Here is a 12,595-nt window from a genome sequence, read left to right as displayed (position 1 = left end):
GTAGCAGTTACGGCTGTAGGTGCCAAGGCATCCACACCTGAGACAGCCGGATCACAATCGCTTGATCTCGACGGTACGTGGCTTGTGATCTCACCAACGCTTACCGCCGGTACTGGGTTATTAACTCCCTGCACCGTAACTTTACTCCTTTTACGTCTTTTACCCATCTTAGTTGATTTATTTAAGGGAACTACCCCGATCCAATTTTGGTCCACGGGGGGTTTGAAAGAGAAACAAACCCCCAGGGTTTCTGAGATATGTGGAGACAGTAAACACCTTCAGTTTCCCTCGGGCGCTGCCGACCCCGCATATCTCAGAAACCCCCTTCCCATCCGCCACCCGGGAAGACGCGCCCAGTAGAAGATTGGCAACTCCCGTGGGTGATCTAGGGTTTCTCTCCTGTATCGTTGGACCTCTCCCTCTAGAGCATGGACATCCATCCTGATCTGCCTGAATGTGTCGGGCCTACCACAAGATGGTGATTGGGATGGCTCACACAGTAACATCGAAGCAGGTACTGCAACGAAAGCATCTCATTGTGTTGCTTTACTGGAAGAATCTTTGCCTCCTCATGTAGATGGTTCACTGAAGATTTGAGGAGGCACCCACCCTGTTGCTGTTCTCAGGGCGGCATTCTGGCAAGTTTGAATCTTTTTCCAATTCGTATCACATAATCTCGGGGACCAGACTGGCGCCGCATAGCTTACCACAGACCGACCTTTAGCGTTATATGTGGTCAACAAGGTTTCTTTATCTGCACCCTAAGTGCTGCCGGCTACGGACTTGAGGACCTTGTTCCTACTTTTCAGTTTGTCGCAGATAGCTGTGGCGTGCGCGCACTACGTGAAAGTAGTGTCGATTGTGACCCCTAAAATTTTGGGGCAGTTTGTGGTCGGAATTCTGCTACCGTCGACCACGACATTCAATTCTCTTCCAAACTGCCCTGTCCATGTGGTGAACAGAGTGGCTGTTGATTTTGTGGCGGAAATCTGCATATTCCTCGAATGGAAAAATGTGGTAAGATCGGTTAAATAGTTGTTTAGTCTCTCACAGATGTCATCAGGATAGGTACCCGACTACAGGACCGTGCAATCATCCGCATACGTTACGATCAGGAATACAGGAAAGGTAGAGGTTAAACAGTTCCGGAGATATCACCCCTCCTTGGGGAACTTCCTGTTTCACTCTACGGAGTTTGGATTTCTTGTTCCTGAATTCCACGTACGACTGGCGTCCACACATATAGTTGACTATCCAACGTTTCAAGCTTGGCCGGAGGGTTGTCTGCTCAATGTCCTCAAACAGCGTGGAGTGCCTAAAGGATTTTAGACGGCTGTACCTTCCCGAACGTAGTTGAGCCAAAATTAGTCTGGTCTGCTTGATTCGTAGGATGGTTCTCACGGCAACATCCGAGCAACGAGTACCGCAACGAAAGGATGCCATTGTGTGCTGTACTGGAAGAATCTTCGGCTCCTCATGTAGGTGGACCACTGAAGACACAGGGTGCCTTATGGTTTGAATATTTTTATATCGCGTTGCACTTATATTCGCGTACAACACTGGCGCCGCTGAGCTTACCATAACCCGATCTATCGCGTTATATAACCGAAGCCAGCAGGGTCATAGACTTGATGACCTGTTCCTACACCTCAGCTTGTCGCATATAGCTATGGCATGCGCGGACGACGTGAATATGACATACAGATTTAGTGCCGGATATTTGCATATTCCTCGCGTAGAAAATATTGGTAAGATTACTTAAGTGTGAGTTTTACAAATGACATCAGGGAAGATACCTGACGCCAAAATCGTACAATCATCCGCATATGTAACGATCTCAGTCCAGGAGAGGTAGATGTTAAACAGTTCCGGAGATATCACCTGGGGAACTCCCTGTTTCACTTGGACTTCTTGTTCCTGAATTCCACGTATGACTGGCGTACACATAAAATTGATTATCTAACATTTCAAACGTGGTCGGAGAGTTGCCTGCTCAACGTCCTCAAACAGCGTGGAGTGCTTGACAGTATCAAATGCTTTTGATAAGCCGAGCGCCACCATCATTGTTTTAATATGAGTGGAGATGGCGTGCTTACGGAACCCATGCAGATGATCGGCAACTGGATAGCTATTCCTGACGCTGGGAAGGAGTAACGTCTCAAGAGTCTTTGCTGACATCCTTGGCTGGATTCAGGAAGGTGACCGACCACCCTGCCCTTTTCCAGACTTCGAGAACGATAGGGGTGGCTAGTAACAGGTTTAGAGCATTGATGCGATACTCGACACGCTGCCTTATCCGAATATGTGTGCCAGTTATTTTAGGCGACAATCGAACGCCCCTAAAGTACGAGCGTGAAGAAAATTACATTATATAGCATAAGGAAGAGGCCCAATTTAGACGACCGACCATCCTGTTGATTTCCAAAGCCATTTCCTATTGTCTTAAGGTGTCTCTGGACCTCTTAACTACATGTTAGCCTTTTTAAGCTGGTAGAGGAATCTAACTTTTCAACTGCTATAGTAGACCGCCAAGATATTTTGTTGTTTCTACCGATCTCTATATCTCATAATAACTGTAAACAACCTATGGTTCCACTCTATAGTCTATAGAATACCTATGAACTTTATTTTCAGGTCTTATCTTAACTTCTTATTCTGCTACTCGTTGAAGCAGTCCTTTGTGTTAATTGTGTCTATAAAAGACAAATTGAGAAGCACTTGAATCTATTACCCTGTGGAATAATCAAATTCTTCTATTGACAAAGTGAATTTTATTACCCAAGTTTTTCACACCAAGCCTTTAAAGACATTTTTTTTATATTTTTTATATATGTTTTTTAAATCTTCCAAACTAACATTTACCATTTCTTTCGTCTTCTTTTTTTCCAGCATTTATGAAACAATTTTACAAAAATAAATGGAAATACTTTACTCATCACACACCTTTTTGTAAAAGAAGAGGGCCCAAGTGCAATTAACTCCTTAAGCAAAAGAAAAAATTCAAACACGCATACACACACATACATACAACCGATCAACCAAACTAAACGCGCCGACTAAGCAAAATTATCATCTATTCAAAAGTAAAAAAAAAAGAAACCAGACATTGACATTTCTCTAAACAATAAAATTCCTTAAACAAAAATTCAACAAAAGTAAATTTAAACCTCCGCAACATCACACAACCAAAACAATTCATGTTTAAAAATCGTGCAAAATCGAAAGATACAAATGTAATTGATAAACGGGAAATTAGCATAACGAAAGAAAAAACGGGCTGGAACAAAACACGGTCACCATAGTTCTACTACGGGCAAGGCAACAAACACAGAGAGGGACAACAGTAACAACAACAATTTGTGATTTAAATCTAATAACTATTATTTTTATTATTTATTAAAAAGGTATTGAAGGATCACTACACAGAAAATCAACAGAAATAGAACAAAAGTGGGGGCCTAGTTAAACTCAAAAGGTCATCCAAGTGTAAAGTAAAAAAAGAGCAGCAGCAGTTTGTGCAAAATATAAAGCAAGAAAAATGAAGTTTAATTGTTTTGTTTAATATGTGTAAATATTTTTTTTTTTTAAATGAAACAAAAAACCCAACAACTAATACAAGTGAAATTTAACATTATCAATGAACAACCAATGACCACCGCCACCACCAATAACCATAAATGACCACACAAATATCAACCTAAATATATTTGCTGTCATCATCGTCGTCGTCGTCGTTGCCTAACTATTTTTAATAAATGTGCATAAATATTTTGTTTAATTGCAATTACAATAATAACAATATTCTAAGTTTTTGCTATTCCCTTTTGTTGCTGTTATCATCATCATCGTAATCTTCAACGTTGTCGTCATTACTGTTGTTGTTGAAACATTGTCGTTGCCCTCCTCGTCGTCGTCATCATCATCGTTGCCGTTGTCTTTTGTTGCTGTGCGTCACATTTTCTGAAAAGTTGCATTTCAACATTTTCTCTTCCACTTCTTCTTTATCACATCGTTTAAGCCAATTTTCCCCAAGCTAAAACAACAGCTTAGCAGTGCTATTTTACACACAACAAATATTGTTACAACAAATAACATTTTCACCACCATCATTTGTCATCAACATTTTTGTCATCATTTAAGACAGACAGACATACTCACCATTACCATTAACAATAAACAATATCATCATCATCAACAACGTCATCTTCAAGAGCCGCGGCCGAAAGCAGCGTAACTTTTAACAACCCCAACTTTACCCCACCACCACAACCTCCAGCCAGCCAACCAAACAGCTAGCACCACAAAACACCAACCACCATCTTCTTCTTCATCATCAATAACATATAGCACCACACATTACTGTAACAAATCCTCCACAACAGAATTAACATCTAGCGCAAACTGACTGAGATTTGACAAACAACAAGCCAACAATAGACTTATGGCTAAAATGAAAATAGAACGAAAAAATTAAAACGTGAACGCGGCCAAGTGACTAAAATCTAATTTTACCTTTATTTTGGCATTGGAGGCCGTACCACAAAGTTAAGAAAGAACACAAAAACAAGCCTGTTCTACATCAACCCGGTCCGGTCGGTAGTGTTTTTGTTCCATTATAGCCCTGTTTATTGTTTTGTTTGGTAATTTGCAAACATCATTAACAACAACAACTATTTTCTTTGGTTCCTTAGTTATTGTTTCTTTAGATTTTAGTGTTGTGCATTTAAACCTAAAACAACAACAAAAAAAAACGAAATAAATTTCCATAAATTAAACAAAGTTTTATTTCCAACAAGAAAAAGTAATCACAAGAAGAAGCATCAACATCAATACTTGTCAAACAAATCAATAACAACAATCGTGTCAATGTTAGCCAAACGTTATTGTAACGTCGTCGTCAATGGTGGTATCGTAACAGTTGCAACTCTCAGAGTGTTTGATTGATTAAAAGAGAGTGTCCCGTGAGTGAGTGATAACTGTAAGACCAGATTTGTGGCATTGCATTTTTTCGGTTCTTTTTCTTAACCCGTTTATTATTATTATTATTGTACAAAAGAAGTTGAAAGCAACGGAAAAGTGAAAGACCTGGAAGTCTCAGCCGCCGCTGTATTTTCATCTAAATAACCAACAAACACATCATCTAATAGGGGAAAAACCAATAACAATCCATTCTCCACAGACTCGTCGTTTTTTCGTTGTCGCATCGTCTTCATCGTTGTATTGTCATCGGTGTTATATCGGTGAATTATCATCGGTGCGGTCGGTGTGTACGAAATGCAGAGACGTGAACCACGACAATCAGGGTAAGTGGCATAATCAAGTTTTTTTTTTTTATTTTCTAAAATAAATATTTTCTACTCTAAATAATGTTTTTTGTTTTGTTTGTAGTTCTCTTATCTCACATAACGCAAAAGAAATTCTTATTATTATTATTATTTATGATCGTGGTTTTATCTCTATGTGTCATGAACATTATTTGCTGCACCATGTCTCAATAGAGTCTACATAGCGGCCCGCAGCCGGAATTCAGGCAGACAGTTATAGCTGTCAAATGTCGAATGAAATTTAAAATTTACCATGAATCGATGATGATTATTTCCAATTGGATTGAAAAAAAAGAAAAAATTGTTAAAGAAGAAGAAGTAAAAGGAGTTTAAAAGCAGGTTTTTATCAGTTTACACTACCATTCTAGTTGTAGCATATGTAAGTGTTTTTGAGTCAGAATTAAAATCTAACATTGTGTAAAGAGTTTTTCGCGTGAAAGTAATTTAGATTGTCATTGATTCCATTTAATGCATTAATATTGACCTTTTTCGTTTTATTAAATCTAGGTTTCAAGGTGACATTAAAAGCAAAATTGATTTTCACGAGTGTCCAGCAGGGAAAGAAAGAGGGGAGGTATCATATCAATGTAGGGCAATTCTATATTTGATGACTGTTAGACCCGCTTCCAAGTATGAACGGGGTATCAAATTAGGGGTCACCCGACAAATCATAGTAGTTTTGGCACAACTATGTTCGGACTGATGCAGCCGTTTTGATTCCACACGACACACTGCACTTTTTCAACTGTTCTGTCAAAACCTAGTAGCTTTGATGTTACTTTTACTACCAAAAAACTTCATTGCACACCGACTTTATGTTTAGCACAATGATACAGGATCTCTTTTTTTATCGCGACTTGAACATAGAAAGACACCACTCGTGTGTAAGCCTTTTCATGTCTTTAATATTCGGCAAACATAGCGAACATAATAACGAGGGTGTTAATTAATCTCTTTAATATGATATTTTGCCGAGTATTCCCATTAGGCCTGGGTACATAAGCTGCTTCGCCTACTTCCCTTGCTTGCTTCTGATAAAAGGATAAAAAGAAAAGAAATTGGCTCGGCCTTCCTTGTTCTTTTATTTTTATTATGTCAGAAATGAAGCAGAAAAACAAGGTAATCAGGCAATGTTGCTTATGTACCCAGGCCTTTAGGATGTCTTCTATAGGAAAAAATAACTCTTTAGGAGATCTTATGTAGAGTGACTTTTTTTAGAGGACTTCTGTGGAGAGAAGATTCTTATAGGAAGTCTGCTTTAGAACGTTTTCTACAGATCGAAAATCTTTTGGAAAGATCATTAATAGAGAGAAGATTCCTCATGTCCTTGTTTCTAAACAAAGTGCATCTGGGAGCCTTTTATAGAGAGAAGATTCCTTTAGGAGGTCTTCTATAGGAAAATTACGTCTTTAGAAGATCTTATATATTAAGAAGACTTTTTTGAGGTCTTCTATAGAGAGAAGATTTCTGTAGCAAGTTTGCTATAGTGAGAAATCTCCTATGTTTTTGCTGTTGCTGTAACAGTGTTTTATTATTATGTTTGTAAGTTCGTTCTACTGTTCAATCTGGCTCTGGGTCTATCTCCAGTTCCAGGAAGTTGGCTACTTCGATGGGATGTAACCACAGATCCACTGGAGTCAGATGAGTAGGCTTGGCGGGGCAGTTGAATAGGTGCTTAGTATCGTGCGGGCCCATGCCGCATACCGGACAGATGTCTTGCAAGGTGCGATCGATTTCCGCCCAATAGGAATTTAGGCGACTGCAATATCCCGAGCGTAATTGAGCCAAAACTACTCTGGTTTGTCGTGGCAGCTGACGCTCTGCAGCTGCGATAGATGGGGGATGTTCTCCGATGACTGTATTCACACAATAACTGCTTATGATCTTGGCAACTGTGTCCGTGTGAATGCTGTTCAAACCTGCCTGATATGCCTGTTGATCTAGAGGTTCTCTCCTATGTTGTTGGACCGTCGTCTCTAGAGCATGAATATCCTTCTTGATATGCCTGGGTGTATCGGTGGCCAGCAGATGGTCATTGGGATGGCTCTCACGGTAACAACCGAGCAAGTACTGCAACGATAGCATCTCATTATGTTGTCGTACTGGAAGAATCTTTGTCTACTCATGTATATGGTCCACTGTAGATTTGAGGAGGCACCCTGTTGCTGTTCTCAGGGTGGCGTTCTGACAAATTTGAATCTTATCCCACTGCGTGTCACATAAATCCGGGGGACCACAGACCGACCTATCGCTTTATACATACGTGGTCAACAAGGTTTCTTTATCTGCACCCCAAGTGCTGCCGGCTAGGGACTTGAGGACATTGTTCCTACATTTCAGTTTATCGCAGATAGCTGCGGAATGCGCGGACGACGTGAAAGTGGTGTCGAATGTGACCCCTAGAATTTTGGGGCAGTTTGTGGTCGGAATTCTGCTACCATCGACCCTGATATTCAACTCTCTTCTATACTGCGCCGTCCATGTGGTGAACAGAGTGGCCGTCGATTTAGTGGCGGATATCTGCATATTCCTCGCGTGGAAAAACGTGGTAAGATCGGTTAAATAGTTGTTCAGTCTCTCACAGATGTCATCAGGATAGGTACCCGACGCCAGGATCGTACAATCATCCGCATACGTTACGATCTCAATGCCGTCAGTGTACATGTGTTAGAAATCTCCTATATGCACCTTTAATGAGTTATTCGAGGGTGGGGTTCTTCTGCAGGTAGAAGACCCCTTTGGCAGGTCTTCTGTACACAGTAAATCCCGTCAGAAGGATGTATTCATTCGAGAAAGACCCCTTTGGGAAGGTCCTCCATAGATAAAGTAGCCCTTAGTAGGCCTTTCAAAGTTGTGAAAGGTCTTCAGGAGGACTGCGGTAAAGAGAAGACCCATGTAGGAGGTCTTCTAAAGTTTGGTAGAGGCCTTCAGGAGAACTTCTATAGAGGTCCCTTTAGGATAACTTCTATTTATAATAGACGCTTTGTGGTGGCGTTTCTTTCTTTCTTCTAAAATACATCTTTAATACGTCTGCTGTGCCATTGTGGAATGTTTTGTAGCTATCGATCCATAGAAGTATGAAATAGGAACATCTTTAATCAATAGAAGACATGTTTTGGAGGTTTTCTGCCCTCTTGTATCTAAAGAATACCGCCTTTAGATCTAAAGAATACCGCCTTTAGGAAAGATTTAAATTTCCTTTCGGAGGTTTTCTATCTATTAACAAGTAAAAAAGTGTCAGTCGGCTTTGCCGACAGAGGTATACCCTCAGCCAATGTGAAATGAAACTTTCATCTACGGACAGATAGAATGTATTTAGCGTCTCTTCAGAATTTTGTGGCCCTTTTTCAACATTTGAACTTGCCGACAAAAATGTGGATTAGGAATTAACACAAATGTTGAACTTTTGTGGGGGAGGTACCCTTAGGGAGGAGCGATATGTGCCATTTTAGAAGTTAAACTAAATTTTGACAAAATATTAGGAGATCCAAAGTTTAGACCAAATTGGTTGCACCATTCAAATGATATCGTCCTAACATTTTAGTGACATTTTTTAAATATTGGGGAGAACTACCGGAAGTTGGGGACCGGTATTGCCCCATGAAACTAAATTTGGATAAAATATGACGAAGACACAATGTTGGACCAAATCGGTTGAACAGTTCGAGAGCCACATATGGTGACATAGGGCTTTTTACACCTTTCGGGATGTTTTCCCAAGAAATATGGACCTGCTCCTGAAAAAACGTTTACCGTCGTAATGGAGGTAGTGAATGCAAATCGCTTCAACAAAAATCAAAGTGATTCGGGAGCAGGTCTTAAAGTGAACATATCTGAAATAGTGTGTGGGAGGTACCCAAAGGAGTACACAAATATAGTCCATATTCGAATCTTATCTATATCTGGTAGATATATTAGGATGTACAGAGAATGGATTACATCAGTCACTCCCTTCAAGAGTTATCGTGCGCATATTTTTCCGAAGATTTTTGAATTTTTGTGAGGGAGGTACCTGAAGGAGTGGACCGACATGGTTTATCTTCGAACTTAAACTATGTTTGGACAAAATATTACGAAGGCCAAATTTTGGACCGAATTGGCAGATCCGTTCTAGATTTATCTTGCGCTCCAACCACTACACACGGTGTCATAGGGTTTTTTTGCATCTTTCAGGCTATTTTCTCAGTAAGTATGGACTTGCCCCTTATGAAACTTGTACCGTCGTATGGGCGACAGCGAATACAAGTTGCTACAACAAAAATCAAAGCGATTCGAGAGCAGGTCCTAAACTGAACTTTTCCGAAATTTTGTGCGGGAGGTACGCGAAGGAGTGGACCGATTGTGTCCATATTTAAACTTCATCTAAGTCTGGTAGAACTTTCACGATGTACAAAGTGTGGGCCAAATCGTTTTCTCCCTTATGAGTTATCGTGCGCACAAATTTTCCGAACATTTTCGAACTTTTGTGGGGGAGGTACCGGGAGGAGTGGACCGATATAACCCAACTTCGAACTTAAACTAAGTTTGGACAAAATATTACGAAAGTCAAAATTTGAACCGAATCGGTTCATCCGTTCGAGAGTTATCGTGCGCACCAGCCAGCCAGACAGACGGACGGACATTGCTCAATCGACTCCAAATTGTCTGAAACACATTTCGTCCAAACATACTTGGGGTCTAAAACCATTATTTCGATGAGGCACATTTTGCCCGTATGAAAGTGTATATACCCTCGTTAGCATAAATGCTGAGGGTATAAAAACTAATTTTGACTTTTTTGGAGATACAACTTCGGGAATTTATGATGACGATATATTCTTCTTCATAATGGAATCTCTCAAATAAAAAGTTTGCAGTTTAATTTTGTAATTTAAATTCAAACGTTTTATTTGAGAGATTCCATCATGAAGAAGAATATACTTATTGATACTAGGCGAAAATATTTTCTAGTTTTTAGTGCATTTATAAATAAAACACTGTAGCTTAATTTTCTAAATTATTTTTTATTTTTAACTTTTTAGTAAATTTTGGCCGAAAATGTAGATAAAAACTTTAAAATGTCTGAATACGGCTGGTACCGTTATATGGGGGCTATACAAAACCTGGACCTATGTTATTTTGGTGGGGTAGTGTCTGTACCATTGGAAAAAATCCTCAAAATACCTGAAATTGGGTGGTGCCGTTATATGGGGTATATAGGAAAAATGTACCTATATTGATTTTGATTTCATATTCAAATATTGTCATCCAATAGTTCGATTAGTCAATTGCAACTGTGTTAAAAATTAACTAAAATTGAACTAAATAGACAGGCAACAAAGAAAGTTAAATGAAATACTGTAAAATAAAAATAAAATTTTTTAACTAAACATGCAAACGACAAAACTTTTTTAACTAAAAATGTACGAATTTCTAATCGAAGTTTTGTTATAAACAACTATAGAAGTGTTTTTTGTGTTTTCAAGATTTAACAAATATGAAAATAAAGTTTTTTTTTGGTTTTAAATCATGCTTTTTATTATTTTTATTTTAATTTGACACTTTAAGACTTGAAAGTGTCATCAGCTGATTGCTACAGCCAACATAAGGTCTGTACGATAACTTCGCAAGTGAAAAGTACTTGCAGGTACTCAGCAAGTTCTCAGTAACCTCTCTCCACTGATTTTACTCTCTCGAAACAAAAAATTTGCAGATTGTTATCGAACAGCAATTTGCCAACACTTGCAAGAAGACAGCTGATTTGATAAACAAGAAGAAGAAGTTGGCGGAAAAGGTTAAATAAAATATATAATAAAATAAAAAAAAAAAAAAACAGTCACCACAAACTACAATATAAGTTGTTTTACTTACATTATCGTTTTTCATAGTTTATTTAATATTTTTTTCCCTTTTTTATTTATATTTATTTTAATAACCAAACGTTTGTTTATGTTTTTGCCAAGAAGTCCGCCACAAAGAATTCGAATTTAAATCAGCTGATCAAACTTGCAAATTCTTACAAGAAAAAATTTTCCTTGCAAAGACTTGTAAACAAAACTCTCCAAAATTCTCTGACAATTGTCTCCAAATTCGCTCTCCTTTACAAGTTTGTTATCGAACAGCATTTTGTAAAAGTTTGTGCAAATTTGTACAAACTTTTAGGTTATCGCACAGACCTATAATCAATATCTAAAATCGTTTTTATTGCACAAAACCTCATCAGTGATGTCAACATGTTGTTTTTAATAAATCATTAATATTTTTATTATACCCTGTAGTAAGGGTATTACCTATGTGTTAGTGCATTTGTATGTAACATGCCTAAGGAAAAGAGATAGACCCATAGTTCCTTCTAGGGATATGCATAGAATCACTTTCTGAGTCGATTTCTGCATGTCCGTCCGCCCGTCCGTTCGGAACGTAGAAGTCGCATCTATTGTTCGATTTGGCTGAAAATTGTGGAAGATCATTTTTTTAGCCTAATGAAGAACGCTATTGCTTTTGGTGAAAATCGGTTCAGATTTGGATATAGCTCCCATATATATTTTCGGCCGATTTGAGGTATTTGATGCACCAAACACGCTGTATTTGTCCAATTTTGATGAAATTAGGAATGTTTGATGGAATTAGGTCTATAGATAAATGTGTCAAATTATATCAAATTCGGTTAAGATTTGAATATAGCTCCCATATACATTTTCGGCCGATTTTTGGTATTTGATGCACCAAACACGCTGTATCTGTCCAATTTTGATGAAATTTGGAATGTGTTACGGAATTAGGTCTATAGATAAATGTGCCAAATTATATCAAATTCGGTTAAGATTTGGATATAGCTTTCATATAAATTTTCGGCCGATTTTTGGTATTTGGTGCACGAATAACGTCTTTCGTGCACCAAATACGATACCAAATATGTCCGATCTCAATGAAATTTGGAATGTGTTACAGAACTTGGTCTACAAATAAGTGTGCCAAATTTTATAGAAATCGGTTCGGATTTGGATATAGCTCCCATATATATATTTTCGCCCGATTTAAAGTATTTGATGCACCAAAGACGCTATGTATGTCTAATTTTGATGAAATTTGGAATGTGTGATGGTGTTTGGTCTAGAAATATATGTGCCAAATTATATCGTAATCTGTTCACATTTGGATTTAGCTCCCATATATATTTTACCTATCCACAGTGGTGTAGGGTAACATGTAGTCGTCCCCGCCCGACTTTGATCCTTTCCCTTTTTGTGTATATTATATATACCCAAAGTGACAATACATATGTAAAACTT

The 12,595-nt window shown here is 38.5% G+C and overlaps 1 protein-coding gene across 37 annotated transcripts in view; it reads left to right on the top strand.

Annotated features, from left to right (window-relative positions):
* Positions 1-12,595, top strand: part of gish (casein kinase I gish) — a 187,592-nt gene that overhangs the window by 12,941 nt on the left and 162,056 nt on the right. For 14 of the 37 annotated variants that reach the window (XR_012411302.1, XR_012411294.1, XR_012411283.1 and 11 more), the window contains exons 2-3: positions 2,890-3,233; positions 4,692-5,303. Coding sequence is in view for 25 of the 37 variants with exons in the window: in XM_073972797.1 (XP_073828898.1) it covers positions 5,275-5,303 (29 nt within the window). In the remaining 12 variants the exon portion in view is untranslated. The remainder of the gene's footprint in view (positions 1-2,889; positions 3,234-4,691; positions 5,304-12,595) is intronic. The other 23 variants (XR_012411296.1, XR_012411285.1, XR_012411297.1 and 20 more) reach the window with 4 other exon arrangements.

This window comes from Musca autumnalis, unplaced genomic scaffold (assembly GCF_047663935.1).
Source record: "Musca autumnalis isolate F117 unplaced genomic scaffold, ASM4766393v1 scaffold_1, whole genome shotgun sequence".
NCBI classification, from domain to species: Eukaryota; Metazoa; Arthropoda; class Insecta; order Diptera; family Muscidae; genus Musca; species Musca autumnalis.
This window is presented reverse-complemented; position numbering and strand designations above follow the sequence as displayed.